Below are 18,573 nucleotides of genomic sequence, written 5' to 3'. Positions count from 1 at the left end.
TGAGATAGAAACATTTCCTGCTCCTCTGCTCTCCTCAGACCCCTGTTCCCTGTGCTGGTTTCTACAACTTCTGTGCCACGGGTGTCATGCTGAGAATGTGCTCTGTCTCACAGCCACATCCCCACTCTTTCATCTCTTTATATGAAGAGATGTTAATGATGGACAAAATAATCAAAACATGAGATGCTCTTGTGCCACCGGTCATTCAAGGCTAGGGTTAACTGATATTTTTATCTAAAAATAGCCAAAAGTGGTTGCAATTGCTATGTTTTCAAGCACATTTCTAGAAAAAGTGTATTTTCCTTTTCCTTCCCTTTTCAGTTTTTCACTGATGAGGTTCTGCCACATGGTCTAAACATGTCCTTAGGTGCTGAAGTTTACATATACAACATTCACAGGTTATTACATTACAAATGAGGAAATGAGAAATGTCAAGGAAAAATGATTGACATTCTGCTGTCTAGTCTTGCATTTTTGCAAGGATTGAAATTAAGTACCACGGTGACACAGAGAAACTCATCTGCCATTGCATGATAGGTAGCATTAGCCTAAAATACCTTGGTGACATTATCAACAGAGAGGTCAAATGGCTCAATCTTGTGTATGAGACAGAGTAAAACATGACAAGGTGATTTACTTCCTATTTTCTATCTAAAGCATTTTTTCCTCTGCCCTAGTTAGTTTATTAAACTACCTGTTTCCAGGAGTTGGTGTGTTACTGAGATCCATTTCCCTCCCTGACAAATTGGACTTTTCAAATTACAATTTAAAATGAAATGCTTTAAGTATTTTATAAACCTTAAAAGGTTAAAAGGTATAACTCCTATATACTGCACAGAGCGTGAGCATTTGGTGGTATAAGACTTCCTAGTGAATAGACACAGGTAAGCGGATAGAGTAAATAAGAAAGAAATGTTTTTATCATGACTGGGAACAGAGGAATTGTACAACACCTACCAGGAACTCCCCTCACCTTCTGGGGACACTGAGGAGGCAAACCGAATCTGCTTGAACAAGGCCATCATGCAAGACATTTCAGTTTATTTAACAAAGGCTTCTATCCTGAAACACAGCTCCATGGCAAGGGCTGAATTTTACAGCACACCTGATAATGGAATACGGATCATGAACTACCACTCCAGCCCAGAACAACAGAGAAAAAAAAAACAGGAATCCTGCAGTTAAACAGAACTGTGCAAAGCTAATGAAAGGAGCAGGGAGTATTTGTGCAGTTCCTGTGTTACCAACATTTGGCAGAGATAGATGTGTACAAATGCAGAAGCCCTGGCAAGATCCCATACCCCATGAAAGGAGATTATTTGGCAATCTCCAGAGAGGAACAGGCAAGACTGCTTAAAGTACTTGACATTTATCAGGCAGCAAAAGAACTCGGTGCCTGCTGGGAACATAAACTCCTATGAAAGGCAAACCACGCTGTCATACTGATGATACACATACTGCCGTATTGTCTGCTCTAAACATGGAATAATTAAGAGCTTTTCAACATGGATTACTATGTCCTTGGTGCAACTATTGCCAGTAACCTGTGTGGAGACTCTGCCACTCCTATGTCAGAGCACACGGGTCCTGATCCAAAGCTAAATGGAAGAAATGAAAGCAAGAACTATTTCTTTCCCTGCCAGGTGCATCTTCCCTTAAACATCCATCTCAAAGTGCACCACAAACCCCTTGTAAGTGCTTCTATTACAGACACACACAAGCACAAGAGACCACCAGGCCTGCAAGGAGTTTGAGGAGAGGGGAAGTGCTCGGAGGAAGATAACTCAGCACTTGCTCCATGGTCCTTTGCCCTCACAGGAGTTGCCCCAGCTGTGGGAGCTCTGAATGCTGTGCTGACAGCTCCTTGTTTGCATCAGTACCATCCAAACTACCATAACTGATAAACTGGAGGCACAATTATGCTTGAAAATAAAAGTGAACTTCACGGAGTTTACGTTGCTTGGGCAGGAACTCTCCATGGTTAATGGTGTCCCACTGCCAAGCCACTCTCCAGTGCTGGCAAAGCTCAGGCAAAACAAGAGATGCAGGGTCTGGTGACTTCAGTTCCATCTCGAAGCAAGAAGCCCAGTGCTTAAAATAGCCTCACAGAAGCCCTACTGAACAAGTAGAATCTGACATTTTTGAAATGAGATATTTGTAGCGCAAAGGTTACTCATAGATTTCAGACATGCCCAGATAATCTGCCTTTCATAGTTCATTTTGGAAATACAGAATGCTTTGGGTATTATCCTTCTGAGGTATTTTTTTCCTCTTTAAAGAAAGACAGAAATATGAAAATGTGTTGGTATATTATTGTTTATTATTTGCTCACTGTATAAGCGAAAACATCTAAAAAACAAAATTAATTTCCTAATATTTCTATTGTCCTTTGAGTATGTTCCAGCTTTGCATTTCACAGACCAATCCAAGGAATTGTGCAGTTCACTGTAACAAACAGAATAAAAACACATGTAAGAGGCAAATTCCTCCCTTTCACTTTCTGCAAGAGACTGTAGGATTCAATTTATTTCTAAATGAAGGAATAAATTGGGCCTAAAAATTTTTAAAATTTTTAAAAACATGAGTTTAAATGCTGAAGGAATTAATCTTACTGTATTTTGAGGGGTACCTCTAGCAAAAAGAGCCTCCAGGAGTGAAAGGAAATAGAACTTCTTTAATTAAACCCTGAATGTGCTGGATACTGAATCACAGATACACAGATTCTGATTTACATCACATAATTCAACAGAGATAATCCAGCTCTAGGGTAGTTCAGAGCCTATATGTGTCTGTATGTGTATGCAAGCTCAAGACTATGAGTAACCCCACTGGCTTTAAAGAAATGAACTGCTTGTTCAAAGTTGCACATGATCTTAAGTGCATTTGTGCACCAGTGCTTATATTTCATTTTCTCTGCAGATGAAGTTTGAATATTCTCAGTGAAAGTGAATTTAAAAAAGCACAGTCCTCTGAACTGTGCAAAAGATCGACACTCAGGAGACCTGAGTTTAATTCATCTCTTTGTCATAGGCCACAGGGCTTCACCTGTCATTTTACTCCTTAATGCTGCCTTTCATTATCTATCTTTTGCCAGTTAAGACTCAAAGGATTTTTAACAGAAGGATTTTACTTTAATTTATTTGATTATATCAAAACTTGCACAGAGCTTTCTATCATTGGAAAGCAACAGTAGAAAACAGAAGCAAATTTAAATGTAGTTACTGGAGACGTGCAGTGTTGAACATGGATCTTTTCTTCTCCAAGGAATATTTGAAGGCAAATGTTCACACACTGTGAACAGCCAGAAAATACACACACAAAGATGCATCTTAGCAAGTGATTATAGAAACAGCATTACTAGATTGAAGTAACTTCAGAGAATGTATCTCTGTCATGAAAAAAACCCTGGCTTTCAAAATAGCATTGTCCTCATAGACACAAGGCCTTTCCCTGCAGGTTTCCTCTTCCTTTCCTAAAAGATGCTCTAAAAGAGGGGAAGCATATGGAAGGGAAAAAAGAACCATTTGAATAATTCAAACAGGCAATAGGTGGTTTCAGCACAATGGTTTCATGCAGTACATATTTCTTCCCCCTCCTGAATTTATTAGCTCTTACTGGAAATTATTTGGGCATTTAAAGAAGACAAAACTATACTGAAATGAAACGACTTAAAGCCAGTGTCATAAAATAATACTGACGTGCTACTTGTATGTCTCAAGGCTATGATTAAGAACACTTCCTCAAAAGTATTCAGGTCCCTTTATTTTAGCTACAACTTCTTTTGGCTTTTAAAATGATTGATTTCTGCTTTAATTCAAAGTGGTGGAAAGCTAGTGGCTTTGGGAGTGATATTGCAGAATTAAACATCATTACAACGGAGAGCAGAATTGGGCCCTGCAGTTAAATTCAGTTCTGCATTACAAAACAACTCCTGCAGCTGAGAGGTGCTGTGTTTGGAGACATTCTACTGCTAGACTCAGCCTAGGGCTGTGCATCTGGGCTCCAAAACTGATCTCTCAGCACCACCATCATGGCTCTTTCCATGCTGTATATGCCAAGGCTGCCATACCTGCCTGGGATTCCCAGAAGCCAGCCCAGGGCACTAACTGCTCTGCTGCCAGTGCCTCCTCCCAGCACAGCAGGGGCTGCCAGCTCTTTGCTCTGCTGCATCAAGACAAGGGCAGACCCAGAGATGCCAGGATATGTCAAAACCTTTGGATTATCAGCATGATGGAGGGAGTCCCTCCCCAAACTGCCACGTTCCATAGCAGATTGGCTTCCAGGTCTTTTTCTCCATAGACCTTCACTTTGTGCATCCATTTGGCACACTGAGCCTTGCTTATTAGCCTTTCCTACAGTGAAAAGGTCTTCAAAAACTTAATAAAAAAAATTACAAAGTGACTAAATCTCCTTCTGAATGCCCAGCACCGTGCTCTCACTTATTTTGAACTTCACATCCTAGTTCTTTTAAAGAATGAGTAATTGATGTCCCTGATTTTTTCAGATAAAATTGAATAGGCAAAGGAAAAAGAAAAGAGTATTTGAGAAAGAATTACAAATTATTTGCAATCAAGCTGTTCTGTACTATTCACTGAGGCCAAAAGTTATTGTCAGTCGACACAGACTTCAAAGGCAGAAAAAGCAAGACTTTGGATAGGTAAGAAAAGAATGGTCAATTTGAATCATCCTCCTTTTCCGGAAAACTGATGAGCTGAATGCAAATGGAGGCACACAAAAATATCATGGTAACTTCTCTTAGGTTACTCTCTGAGTATCCATCTCAAAAAATATCCAGTAACTAATATGCCCAGACACAAGGGACCAGGATCTATGACGTTACATGGGCATAAGTTATGGCAGTTCCAGTGGAAGAGGCTGTAAAGGAAGAGGGAGTGGTGGGAGGATTACTGGGGAAGGATCTTCAAGGATCCTCACACTGCCCACGCATACAAGGAATATTTTCGAAGTGCTGGTTCATTCTGTTTCAGACAGCCTGAAGTCTGCAATATGCAAAACAGATTTTGCAACCAGTGTAACAGTGACAACAAAAATTTCTGTAACTCTATATACTCTGAAGGAATTCTAGATATAGAAAGGCAATTGGCATGAGAATTTATCTATCACAAGCATCATTAGTGAAGAGTGTGCAAACAGAATTACTTAATCATGCTCACAGAGAAATTAATCTACAAAGTGTACGCACTTGGGTTTTGGTGGCTCTACTGCAGGAACCTCTGCAAAGCTGGAGCACTGAAGAGTTACACATGGTCAGAACAGAGTACAGTAAAACTGCCACAGATCAGCAATATGAGAAGAGCTTTTCCAGTTTATAGCAGAATTTATGGAATCTTGACTCTCATCTCAAAGATGAAACCCAGTTTGCTGTTTTACTCTAAACTAACTTATTTCTCTACTCTCACAGCTCCCCACACATTGAGTGCATTTCATACGGATAACGATGGGTGACATCAGCCCCCAACACCCCCCAACCCAGCATCTCTGCTGTGCAACAGTTCCCATAGAGCTGTCACCCTGAACTAGCTGCCCCTTCTCCCTCTCTGCAGCTACCTTCTAGGTAATCTCTGAATATCACACAGAAGAAGGTGAGGCTCTGCATTTTCTCTGAGTTCTACAGGCTGTGCCATGGGATGGCTGCAATTGCTGCAGTATTTCTGCTGGCCTGTAAAAAGATCTCCCTTCTGTTGAGAAAGGAATGCTTCTGGGTATGTGTAAAGAGCTAAGTCCCATCAACACAAGCCTTAGATACTTACATCGCATGAGCTTGGACACCAGTACATGCAGAGGACACCACTATGGTAACAGTAAGGCTTTGAGGGCTGAGTTGCTTATTCATATGTTACCTGCTGCCTAAAGGGCACTGAAGGTCTCAATGGTATCATCTGGCAATGCTCATGTAAACAAAGGCAGACTCCAGTCAGTGTAACTCTTGACTTCACAGGAACAGCATTGCTATCGATTACCAGCTACCATAGCTGAGGGCGATGATGGGGGAAATCATTTGCTGAACTTTCATGAACTTCTTGGAGAAGGTACAGTACACAGGCTTTCTGACCCAGTGCTCACAGAGACACTGAACAAACCTGATCTCTGCAAGAGTTCCTGGCTCTAGGGGATTTCTAAAACCAGGACATGCATCCAAATAGTGGACTCCAAAATTATTCACTGGGGAAATGGTAAAGAAGGAAATCAAGCTAAAGAAAGAGCAAATGCTTCATGAAACAGTAAGTTTAACTCGCTTTTTTCATTTATCTAGAAAAATAGTCTGTATTTATTTACTTGATTTAATTGCTTTGGTTCACAAACAACCAGACTAGAACACTAGCAGTCACTATATGCAAAGACTTGAATAATTTATCCAGAGATATGAGACATTTCATTTTTCAGATCCACAGCAATGCCTGTCTTCTACTCACAGCTACAAGAAGTAGGTCGAATGCATTATTTGCTTATATAAGTAACAATCTGTTTGCTAAGCTTCTAAAATAATTGCAGCCCATTAAATCAAGCTGGCAGACCCACCAAGGTGGTATAGTGCAGAATACTGAGCTCATGGAGTCTTCAGCATGAGGTTTACTGTGACCAACAGTAAACACAGGCTCCTGTGCTTCCTTGGCATCTGCCACCAGCAACAAGGAACCAATAGATATCACTAACCCCCTTTCTCTCAGAAGTTTTCTGGGATTTTTGAAATGCTGTCCTTTTGTCTGTTGTGTAAAGAGCTCTTGGTGCTGCTGACTGACACATCTGGGGCAGCCCCTTCCTTCCGCCACCAAGCTCATGTTTCAGAGCACAGCACAAGGTTGATGTCTGGGGTCAAATGAGTCACCACAGCAGCAGCATCAAGAAAGCAAATGAGCCACAATGAACAAGAGTTCATCTAAAGGGGCAGTCTTTCCTCTGCCAAAAGGACACAAGGTGATCCTGCAGAAGCAGTTCCTGCAGGTTGTCACTGAGCATCTTTTGGGTACATCTGATGACAGCTGAAGTGGACAGAGCACTGTCAGATCAGCTTACAGGCAGGCAGTAGTGCCTGGAGATGTAACAGTAACAGCACCATGGTCAGGGGCTGAATGGTATGAAATACTCACTGTAATCAGCTTTAGGAAAAATGCCTCACAGCTATTAATTTTACTTCCATCTCCATTGGGTTGACTCCTCTTTCCTCCTCAGTCCTAAATAAAGTGTTGACAAAATTACAGACAAGCCACACATTATCAGCTGCCTCCCATTTGGAGCTTCTCTGTGTGCCTGGGATCAATCAGTTCTTCCTGCATTTATTTGCAGAGTGGTGTAGGAAAACTAGTAGAGCTTGTAATAGTGTTTATCTACAAGGGTCATGCAGCCGAGACTAATCACCTTAAATTCCCTTGGTATAGCTGCACCATTTTGACAGGGTTGTGCACAGTTCCAGACAAGCTTTAGGAGAGCCATCTCCTGTTTCAGATGTTGGGCTTGACCTCATTGTTCCACTTGAGAAGCAAGAAGAAGGATTAAAAGGCAAAAATGGGAAACCAAAAGCTATTGTTACAACCTAGTGTTTGTGGCCTATTTCATTTTGTTGCTGTTCAGAAGCAAAGCTCCTTGCAGGAATTCAACCACACCACCAAGGCACAGTCTATGGAAGAGCACAGTTCAGAACATCCTGAGCTCTGAGATGGGTTGTTACCTACCATCTTCTGGAACTGTCTGTTCTGCAACCCCATGGCATTCAGCATTTCACAGAGCTGGACCATAATGGCAGCTCAGATTTTGCTATCCTTATTCACATTCCACAGCATCAGTGACACCAACAGGAGGCTGGGAAGGGGAGCTTGAGCAGTTCCTATGCCGAGTAGCTGTTTGAAGTCTTGGTTTCCACAGTGACTGCCCTGAATTCACAAGTGAAACCCTGCCAGATGTGCGGAATTTCACAATAGCAAGGACAGTATTTTTCACTTACTCCCTTCTCCACTCAAGGGTCTCTTTCTACAGTGCTGCTACAAAAGCACTGACATGTGTCCCATCAGCTCAAGTTTTGAATGTGAGCAGAAACACTCTGATCATAAGCTGAATGCAAACTACTCCACTAAACAAAGCCTTTGTCACTGTCTCTGTATTACAAAGGAGGACTCTGTGACACTGAGAGTCAAATGAAATGCTCAAGGTCATCAGTGCCAGGGGTAGAGCTGTGAAGAGCCTGTTCCTCCACTCACATCCCTGGGAGAAGATGGTTAGTATTATTTACAGAAGTCTCCATTTGGTATAACACTGACATGCAAGAATGCATTTTCAGAAGTGGGATCATATGGCAATTAGTCACTGCAGATATTTAGCCACAAGACCAGTAAAAATTCTTTCACTTTTAACAGAAAATAATGAATTCAGAATGAGAGAACACTAACTTTTGATGTGTTTGCTTGCAAACCCTCATAATTAATAAAATGAACAGGCTAAACATATAACCAAGTTTTTGCATCCTCACTAGTGGTATATCTTCAGTTCTGGGCTTGGCACACATTTTTATGTTTGCTTTTCTGGTTGTGGATGTTTTTCTTTTAATCAAAAAGTTACTTAGTATCTTATTGCCCAAAATCCAAATATTAAGAGCCATCCATTGTCATGAGCAAAAACCTAACCCCACTGAAACTTTACCAAGTGAGGAGACTTCTGGCATCACTCCATTGATTTTAAGGCAAGATTTACAGTCAAGCCATCCTTCGGTATTCCACAAAGAGGAAGTAGGAAACAGCTCCATTTGCAGTCATGCATGGAGGGGAGAATTCCAGGAATCTCCTTCACCTCACAAAGCACTGTTAGGGCCAACAACCCAAAAGTTATACTGGTCTCAAACAGAGCTGAGTTTTGTCAGGCATGTTTATGCTCAGAGAGTCCTGTACTTGCAGTACTTGTTACTACTAAGCATAAGGGGAGGCAGAATTCTTCAATTGTTTTTGCAAGACATCTGAATTTGAAGGCAGAGAATTATACATGATTATCTCAGTGAAATGATGGCAGCCATGGCAAATATTATACCACTACACTGGAAATGAATCTTAAGCCATACCTCTTGCTGATGTCAATCACACAATGCTCCAGCTTTTTACTGCCCACATTTAAGCTTCCCCTCACCCTGAACTAGCAGCCAGCTGCAAGCCTCATATTGGACTTTGGGGTATGTGCTTCTTGTTTGACATGTCAGAAGCTAGGCCACTAAAATCAGCACCAAAATTGTGCACGCTTAGTTTTGTTTTCCCCTCGTGCATCTATGAAAAGCGCAGGCTGATACACTGTGACCTCCAGGCAACTTGATGGCACTGCAAAAAGGAAGCTGTGCTCTGTTGAGCTGTCACTGCTGTGCACATTATCTCAGCACAGCACTGTTTGCACACACACGGCCAGAAAGGCATGAAGTGCCAAACACAGTTGTAGCATGTCAGGCATATGTTGCCTGATGTCATCCAACATTAAGCCAAGTGGAAGAGATGAAAGCAGCAAACCCGTACACCATCCAAGAGTACTATATTCAAACAGTCATTAGAAAGAAATTACTGATGAAACAGAGGGTAGCCTGACAGGATCTCACCTGGAGCTAGTCTTGAGTCTCTTGGGATGTGATTCTGTAAGCACTGTGCATTCCCAGTAAAGCCAATGTGAGTGTAACCTGTATAAACCTCTTGACACAAAATGCTTTGAGAGCTCAGTCATGCTTCACTCCATAAGCATTTGCCTCATTTGGTTATTTAAGTGAGAACAAAATTAAGGGCACCAGTTAAAATAAGGAAGACAAAGAAGTGGAAATCCCATGTATTTCCTGTAGAACAAACAGTGCTACTGTTTTGCGGTTTTTTCCTTTAATTTTCAAATTAGTGTTGCCAGACATCTCAGACCAGCTCTGAGAGTAAACAGCCACTTTAGAATTTCAGTCTGAACCCTCAAGCCCTAACTCATTTGTCCACAATGCCTTTAACAGACAATGTCAAAGACAGTATGCAAAACAGAAGTGTAGTAGGAGTATTCTCAAATCGCTATTTTTGTAGTTTCATAGGCATTTCATTTTACTTAACAAATTATGCTGTACTGTCAAAATAAGACAAGAGAATTAACCTGGATTTCTCCTCCCCTCCTCTCTTGGCCTTGACTTCAGAGCCATTCAGTGAAGCAAAATAATGCAAGAATCTAGTGTTTCATAATATTTCAACTCACAGGTGGAAATGCTGAGATGGTCCAGTATTACGGCACCCTGAGGTTTACACAAAATACAAAATTAAATAGTCACAAATATGATGACTTACAGTGACTTGCTGACAATGAATGGATTTATTGACACTATAACCTTACAGTTACAGAGTGGCTGTCGAGGCTGCAAATTAACCATGCAGTGAACAGCACCTCCCATATGGTAGATTTCTTTAAAGACTCTGCATTGTGGTCTTTCTGGCAGAGATGATTGATTCAGACACCTCAAAGAGCACATCTGAAATACTTCCTTGGCTGGGTTCACTCTAAAAGAAGCATAGTGACTTTCATATGATGTGAAACCTGTGCTAATACTCTCTCATAGATTCAAGCTGACTGCATGAATAAGTGGCTCACATTTTCTTACCTTGGTGTGTCCAGGGGCTATAGTGACCCTATACAGTCAGCAGACTTCAGAAAAATCTATACAGCATGTCTGCATTACACCCAACATTGCTTTTAGGTCTGAAACGGTTTTGCCAATTCCAGGGCAGAATGATGTGAATTCACCAGTGCAGTTTGGGCCTGTGGTTGTGACCAGGCTTATAAACTCCTCCTGAGCCCTGGCACACTGGGATACAGAGAGAAGAAAAGCCCACATGCTCACAGCAGGAGTCACAAGTGTTTAGCTGGCCTTGGTGGGCTTGGCTTTGGGCAGGCAGCTCCTCCTGGAGTGGCTGCATTTGTAGTCAATCTGGTAAATCAGCACAACACTCCCTGAAGTCACATTATTAAGACTTTTCTGTTATCAAGAACATCACAGCTTCCATCACCCTTGAGAGCAGAGCAATAGCTGTACCACCGGCAGGCTGCACATTTAATTTTGTGCTTTTTTACACAGGTGCAGAGTCTCAGCAAATGAGTAACACCCTATTGTGAAAAGAGAGAGGAGGAATATATATAAAGAAACTTTGTTAAATTAAGATGAATGAAAAAAAAGACACTAAGTACACAGGATAGACTAGCAGAACACATCCGAAGTACCAACTGCCAAGTCATGGGCACAATGTGATTCCCAAGTGGGTAACAACAGCTTTTACCACTGCATGGTCTATTTTCTGTTTAATGCTGGCAGCTTCCACTAGCATTAATGAGCATGCATATGTGCCTTGAGAGTAAGAACCTATTCCCTCTGTGGCTTCAAAACTTGTTTAGAAACACCTCCAAAATCACATTGTGTTCATTGTTCTGCACAGAAAGCTATTATAACAACTGTAAGAACGGCTGATTTCATTCCTTTCTTTATGCTTGCCCTCCCTTATCTGAGGGACCAGAAAACACATCTGAAAAGATGAAGGGCTGAAGGAGGTGGTACATGCAGGAAAGTAACCCAGCTCTGGGAGCTGCCATCTGAAAACCAGCTTGCTGCAGGGGAGGGCCAAACTGTAATCTTGGCAAAGGCAGAAAAAAACCAAATCCCAAAGCATTGGAAAACTACCACCCCCACCAACCCAAAATGCAAAGCCTCTGAAAATCTCTAAGCTATTAAATGCTAGAGAATAGACAACAATCTTTTCCATGTCCTACCTGCTAGAATGCAGGTTGGTGGGAACAAGCTGCTTCAGCTTCTAAAGTGGCTTCACACAGAACAGAAGCACTGCTGGGCAGAGTGCCAAGGCAGTCAGGCCACTGCTGCCCTGCACCCTTGCAATCCCTGCAGCTGGGAGGCAGGGCTGAGTAAAGGGTTCTGTTTGAGACTGCATGGCTCTAACACTGTTGAATGCACCCTATCCATCACCGTGCCATCTGGACACACATGGCACTTCTCCAGAGTTATGTGTGACAGTTAAGAACCAACTTCACCTCACTCTGTTGACAACTGGGCTTGTGATTTCTGACACTATCTTTGACTTTTTCCTCCACCATTGCCAGATGCCTTCTCCCAAAGTGCCCACTTTCAAGTTAAGCTCTCTCAAGCCTCACAGGTTGCAAGAGATACATTGCAATGTACAAAAAATAATTGATAAAGCAGCACTGAGATCAAGAATCAGATTAAGGCACGTGAAGGAAAGCAGACACGTGGCTTAATACTGGCTTTCATTATACCATTATACCTATATAGCTAATGTGAACATTAGCTCAGCTTTCCGTGGGGCACATGCTGTGCTCAAAACACAGTGCAGGCAGTAGGAAAGAGGAAAATGAATTCAAAGCATGTGGTACACAACATGCAAGCACTCAGGCCTCTCAGGCACAACGACATGTTGATGCTCCAGGTGAGCATCTGGCTGAGGAGTCTGTGTTGTGTGAGGATGCCTTGGAGGCTGGACCTCAGGAGGCAGCAAACCCTGTCATGCCACAGCCACACAGACTGCCCTTCTCCTGTTCCCAGATCCACACCCCAGCACTGCACCAGCACTACAGGCCACAGTGGCAACTGGCCCTCACTGAGAGGGAGCACCTTGCAAGAGCCATCACACAAGTCTGGTACTCACTGTCCAGGGCTTTGATAGACTTCACTGCAGGAGGCTGCTCACCCGAGCTGCCTGCCCCATGCTCTGCCACAGCTCCTGCCCTCCAGAAGCACCTGTGTCTCAAAGACACATCCCTAAAACACTGCATTCTGCTCTGTCAGTCCTGGGTTGTCAGACAAGCATGAGGCCAAGCAGATAGCCCAGAGCAGTAGCATCCTTAACTGCCCGGAGTTCAACCCACCAGAACTCATCTGTCAGTCTCTTTAGACTCGCTAGGTCTGTATAGGGCTCATTAATGATATTTCTCCCTTTAGCAGGCATGGATAAAAAGATCTGGGAATAAGACCCGGCTGTAAGGAAGGACATGTCACGGTTACTGCAGTGGACACTGTTTCAAAGTTCAGGTTAAATACTTCATTCACCAAGGTAAGAAATAAAAGGAAACCAGCACTATGCAAACCCAGCAAAAGTGCTAAATCCCTTTAATCCGAATTCTGCTTAATGAGAGTAGCAAAAGTTCAAGTTTACAATGAAGAGTCACCAGTCTAGCTGTCAGAAAACTAGATTTATGGGAGAGACCAGCTAGACTGCAACCTCATTTGCAGTTACTTTAATTGCTTTTCTCCAGAGGAAAATTTTCCTTACAAGTAGCCCACATTTCAGAATTGCTGGGCCCACTACATGGGCTTAGAAGGCATCAGGCAGCAAGAAGGATATCTTCTTCCACATGACACTTGGAAAGAAAATACTAAACAAATTGAATGGGTTTGAGGGATGGGTCCCCTGCAAGTATTTTCCTGTCAGAGGTGTATTTCCTTCTGACTCTGGCAGGACCAAAATTACAACATTTAATATAATTTTAAAATGCAACTCTGACCTTTAATTTGCATTTGTGTGCATGTTTGTATGTACATGCAAGTACATACAACTTGCATTTTCATTATACTTGTGTAAATTATGAATACGCAAATTAAAATATACTACATATATTTTATGTGCATTTATTTATATAAAGTTGTCCTCCATTCTACTAAGCAGAATTTTAACAAAAAGTTAACTTTCAAAATGCAATTCACTTATACTTCCTTACTGATGTTGGTACTACAGCAGATCTGTAAACCTTTCCTGTAGACATGCAGTGATCATATCAAAAACACTGCCTGAGGCTGGTTACATTGGCCAATTATACTGGTTTATTGCTTCCTTTTTCTGTAAGATTGGGCACCAAAAACACATCTATTAATTACACTCCTGCTTTTTCTCAATAAAGAGCCTTTCAGGATCAAGATTAAATACACCTTCCACGCTGAAACATTATTGTAAATTACCATTTTCAGTTCACTTCTCACTTACAGTGCGTGATGTATGGGGCACGGCTCCATTTGTTTGCTGTTCCTACCAGAGTCTGAAAACTCTGGAGAAAAGACAACACACATTTTTAAAAGCAACTTTCTAGAAATCTGTCACAGAGGAGAAATGCATTGAGTTGAAGGCGTTCAGTGGGTGCATATGAGAGGGAGCCAGAGGAGTGAAAAATGGAATGTTAAAGCACATGAAGGGACACATAGCATGAAAACACAGCAACAAAGTTAAAGTCAAGGACAATGAGGTCTTCAGGCCGGAGTGCTCTTGCAGACAGAGCCTAAGTAGGCCGGGGTGAAACACACAAGTTAAGGTGTTATCCTGCTGCTGCACAATGAGACAGGGTTAATAAGTGTCACTGCAAATTAAAAGAAGGTTCTCACACTCCCACAAATACCAAAGCAAGAGCATTTACAGGAAAAGTGTACAGAACTGGTGTGGGTGGTACTGATGCTATTTGTGCTTCATGGGGAATAAAGGAGGTCTTTCAAGCTCATGACCAAATTTCTTCTGCCCCTTCTGCAGTAGTCAGACTCATATTTAAACCAATATAATGTTATAGCAGTTATTATGATAGGATGAATTCAATATTTTGACTTTACCAGGATCAGAAAAAGAATCAAATTTACTATCAGTAACTGCTTTTTCTTCCGTAAATGGCAAAAAGTAAATATGTTTAATCTAAAGGAGTGGTGAAACTGTCTGTGGCTGTCTAGAAAATGTAGTAAATTACTTTTCAAAGTAGCCACAGGGTCAGACAATAGACATTATAGCTTGAATTATTCTGCATTGTCACAAAAAAAAAATGAGCTGGGAACAATTTTGTGAAACCTCCTTCGTAGAGATTCCACAGAAGTTGATGGAGAAACAATAGGGGGTTTCATCATTATTTTCCACAGTTCCTAGAAAAGCTGTGGTCATTCAGCCTGCAAACACCACAAGTATGTGCACATCTGTGAGACATATGTATATACACATATCTTGGTACAATACAGACAACAGTGACTGAAAGTTAAACCTATGTGTTCTTGGACTTGAACTTTTAAAGACCTCCCAAGGAGAACATTAATATTTTATCCTATGGCTATTTCACCTGAAATTGGAAAAATAGTGCTGTAAAAAGGAAAAAAAATAACCCTTGCCCACAAAAATCCAGACTAGCAGAATCGGTTTCATAGAATTCTCTGAGCTAGGCACAATTTCAGACACTACATTTTCTAGGAATTAATTTTAGAGCAACAGTAATGATTTGATATTCTGTGTCAAAACTTGTTTAATATTTGTATCAATCATTACTGCAGATAATGAACTTTGACTTTCATCTGGTTCTACTCATCACCAATGTATGACCATAATTTTTATACGAATATTCCTATGCTAGCCAGATGACTCTGGAAATTCTTTCATCAAGACAAACGTTACCCTGGAGCACACAGGTGATAACAAAGCCTCTTCTAGTGACAACAAAACACTTTAGAAATCCAGTCTGTTCATCCAAACACCATATTGTACCACTCCTGAGTATATCTCAGTCTTAAAAATTTGACTGTTTACTTCAGAAAAAAACCCTACTCTCAAATTTATTTTTTTTTTGTACTAAACTCTTTGGTAAAACCCCTGAAACCAAATACACAGAAACCAGGCAGACATTCTGAACACATGAAAACAACAGTGTGACAATTCAAAATCTCCAGGAACATCATTTTAGTTTAAAAGTACGCATTGCTGGTCCACATACAAAGCAGCAGAATAAGCATAATACAAGTCATATATTAAGCATCACAGAGATTCTCAATGTTCCATGAAGGCATTTAGTCACACTAAAAGGTAACATTTAGGTATTATCTTTTATGTTAATGATGGAGTGTTACTCATTCATCAGTTCTTTCCAGAGATCTTGCTGTGGACATTCAGCACTTGATTACAATACCGAATCTGAGGTGCTCTGCAATACTTAGCCCTATGTTATAGTAGCGCCATTGTCATACAGATTAACCAGAGTGAACATGGCTACAGTACCACGCATGTCACTCATAACCATCAGGGGATGGGATAGATCAAGCTCAGCCTGCACAGAGTGGAGGGTGCAAAATGGTTTTGGAAACAGAAATGTCAATCAGTTTCAAACTTTGAAGTCTGTCAGAAGGGACATGACTACATATTCCTTCCTTGGACTCAAATATCAAGAAGTTTGTGCTGTGCATTCCCTTTTGTACTAAATTAAAGAACTGAAAGACTTTGTGATATGAAAATTTAAATCTGTCTGTGGCTCCAGTTTAAATGGTTTCTGTGAAGGCTTTGGTCCAGTGAAATTTTGGTAAACTGCTTTTATTGAGGACAGCTACTTAATGCTTGCATTTGTCATGTTAGTCTGCAGTGGGGTTGATGCAGTGGTCACTGTAGAGGACAAGCTAGAGGAAGTAATGGTAAATGTCATCTGCAAAATCACTACCAACCTTATCATATGCAAAATAACTACCAACAGCATAAATAAATCCACAGTTGTGTTCAGCACTTGTGTTCAATCTCACAGTCATAGACTTATGTGTCACCTGTTGAATTACACATTAATTTGCAACTTTGTTATCACTGACCACTTTTTAAAATCAGATTTGCTTAAAAGGGGTCATAACCTTGAATAGCTAACAAGTATTTATGGCCACACCACCAAGCAGAAGGGATATGCTCTAAGAGCACAATGTACTGCCTGGGATAGCAGAACTGGTAGTAACACAGCAGTGGGAAAGACCAGCGCTGATCAAAAGCATTTGGCCTTAAGGGCTCCTTCTTACAGTTCACACTGTTAAGCGGAGTCATCCTGATCTCTGCTAGGAGGCAGTACAGCTGGTCCTACTGCTGCACAGAATGCATCCAGCATGGAAGTAAGGAAGGAGATGATCATTATAGCATTAGCTCATCTTTAGTTGTTCAGAGTAAGGAAAGACTATCCTTATTCGATCCATGTGTTGATTTTATCCTGAATGCTGCACTGGCTGAAAAGTAACTAGGAGGAATGGGAAGAGAAAATGTAGACTCAGTGACAAACAGAAACTTTGGGCAATATGTTGTATCATCCCAGGCACAATTTTTACTGACAAATGATATTTCCTTGCTGTAGAGTTTCAGGGCCACATGGTATTCCTTTTTATAATTTCTGTTCTTCACTCCTTTGTTGATGAGGACCCTTCCCAGAGCTGTGGTTTGCACAGTGCTAGTGATATGGTCAGTGGTCCTGGGCTCGTGGGCAGATAACATTGTCCTACATGCCACTAGATAGTAATCTCTTTTCCCCTTCATTTTGAATAAATTCATATAATTCCCTGGTATACAACTAGACTCCATGTACATGGTAATTTCTGTGACAAATGTCAACGGCAAATCTATCCACTGTTCCAAAATTTAGACAATAGTGATCTAGGATACTGTGCTGGCACTTGTTACACAATTCTTAAATGCAAGATTATCAACTGGATAATCTTAACAATGGGTCACCAACCCCCTTTTTTCCAAATAATTATAGTGTTTACCTTCAGTCCTGTCTGGTAGTTTCCCACTTTTACTTGTTGTTCCTGTGTTGACTGTTTCAGATGAGGTGCTGAGTTTGGTGTTGGGGTCTCGCTTCGGTTTTGGAGGTGGCTGCTTACGAGAGCTGCTACTTTCATCGTCGGTTCCTCCAACAGAATGAAGAGACTGGGATCTCACGGTAAAGCCACTGGAGCAGGGATGTGGCAGTCTGTCCTGAGGAGCCGGCATTGTCATAAATCCCATGCGGAAATGTTTCCCCACGTAGCTGCCTTCATTTCCTCTTGCTACTTCTCCACCTATGCTGTAAGAGAAAGTACAAATATAAGTAAATGATCCACCTTTGCCTGAACTGTACCTGGAACAAGTGTCTCAGTTCTGCCTGTGATAAGCAGGTTGTACTTTCAAATTTTAAATGAGCGATGCTCTTTTCTTTAAACAAGATGACTCCAGAAATCTATTTTTCAACATAAGGTGCCAACAACTGAGATGCAGATACACTGCTATGCACAAGAAGAGATTGAGAAAAGCTTTTATCATGTTTCATGGCATCATGATGAGAAATTGTTTACAGAAAAAAATTTCAAACACTGGAAATCAGAACTGAGTTTTCAGGAAGTCAAGAGACTGAGAGTAGGGCAGAGAATAATGCTTTAGAGATACAATATTGCGTATTGATTCACACTCCACAACACTCATCTTTGACTACAGATACTCATGTAGCTTGGGAAACAAGGCTCTTGGGGTTCAATCAATCATTTCCCTTGAGATTAGAGAATGGTAGAGAAAGAAATGTTCTAAAAATTACTTGGCTACAGGAAACTGAACATTGACATAAAATCCCCATCAAGCTACAACACAAGTAGCTTTATACAAGAAAGGTACAAACAAAGGAGATGAAAAGGCCATAGCCTGTGGGACAGTAGGAAGGAAATAACCTCCAACTATTCAGAAATGCAGATAAAGAAGAAGGGAAGTTCAACTGAAACAAGTGCTGTCATACCAAGTACTACATTTTACTGTGGGTGGCAAGACTGAG

General features: G+C 41.2%; 1 protein-coding gene across 3 annotated transcripts in view; it reads right to left on the bottom strand.

The window, feature by feature from the left end:
• The window catches only part of NYAP2 (neuronal tyrosine-phosphorylated phosphoinositide-3-kinase adaptor 2), a 130,777-nt gene that overhangs the window by 57,229 nt on the left and 54,975 nt on the right, over positions 1-18,573 (bottom strand). For all 3 annotated transcript variants that reach the window (XM_071566821.1, XM_071566824.1, XM_071566823.1), the window contains exon 3: positions 17,540-17,838. In XM_071566821.1, the coding sequence (XP_071422922.1) occupies positions 17,540-17,838 (299 nt within the window). The remainder of the gene's footprint in view (positions 1-17,539; positions 17,839-18,573) is intronic.

The sequence above is a fragment of the Pithys albifrons genome, chromosome 11, assembly GCF_047495875.1.
Source record: "Pithys albifrons albifrons isolate INPA30051 chromosome 11, PitAlb_v1, whole genome shotgun sequence".
In the NCBI taxonomy this organism is placed as follows: Eukaryota; Metazoa; Chordata; class Aves; order Passeriformes; family Thamnophilidae; genus Pithys; species Pithys albifrons.
The sequence above is the reverse complement of the archived record's forward strand: the minus strand, read 5'-3'. Positions and strand labels throughout refer to the sequence as shown.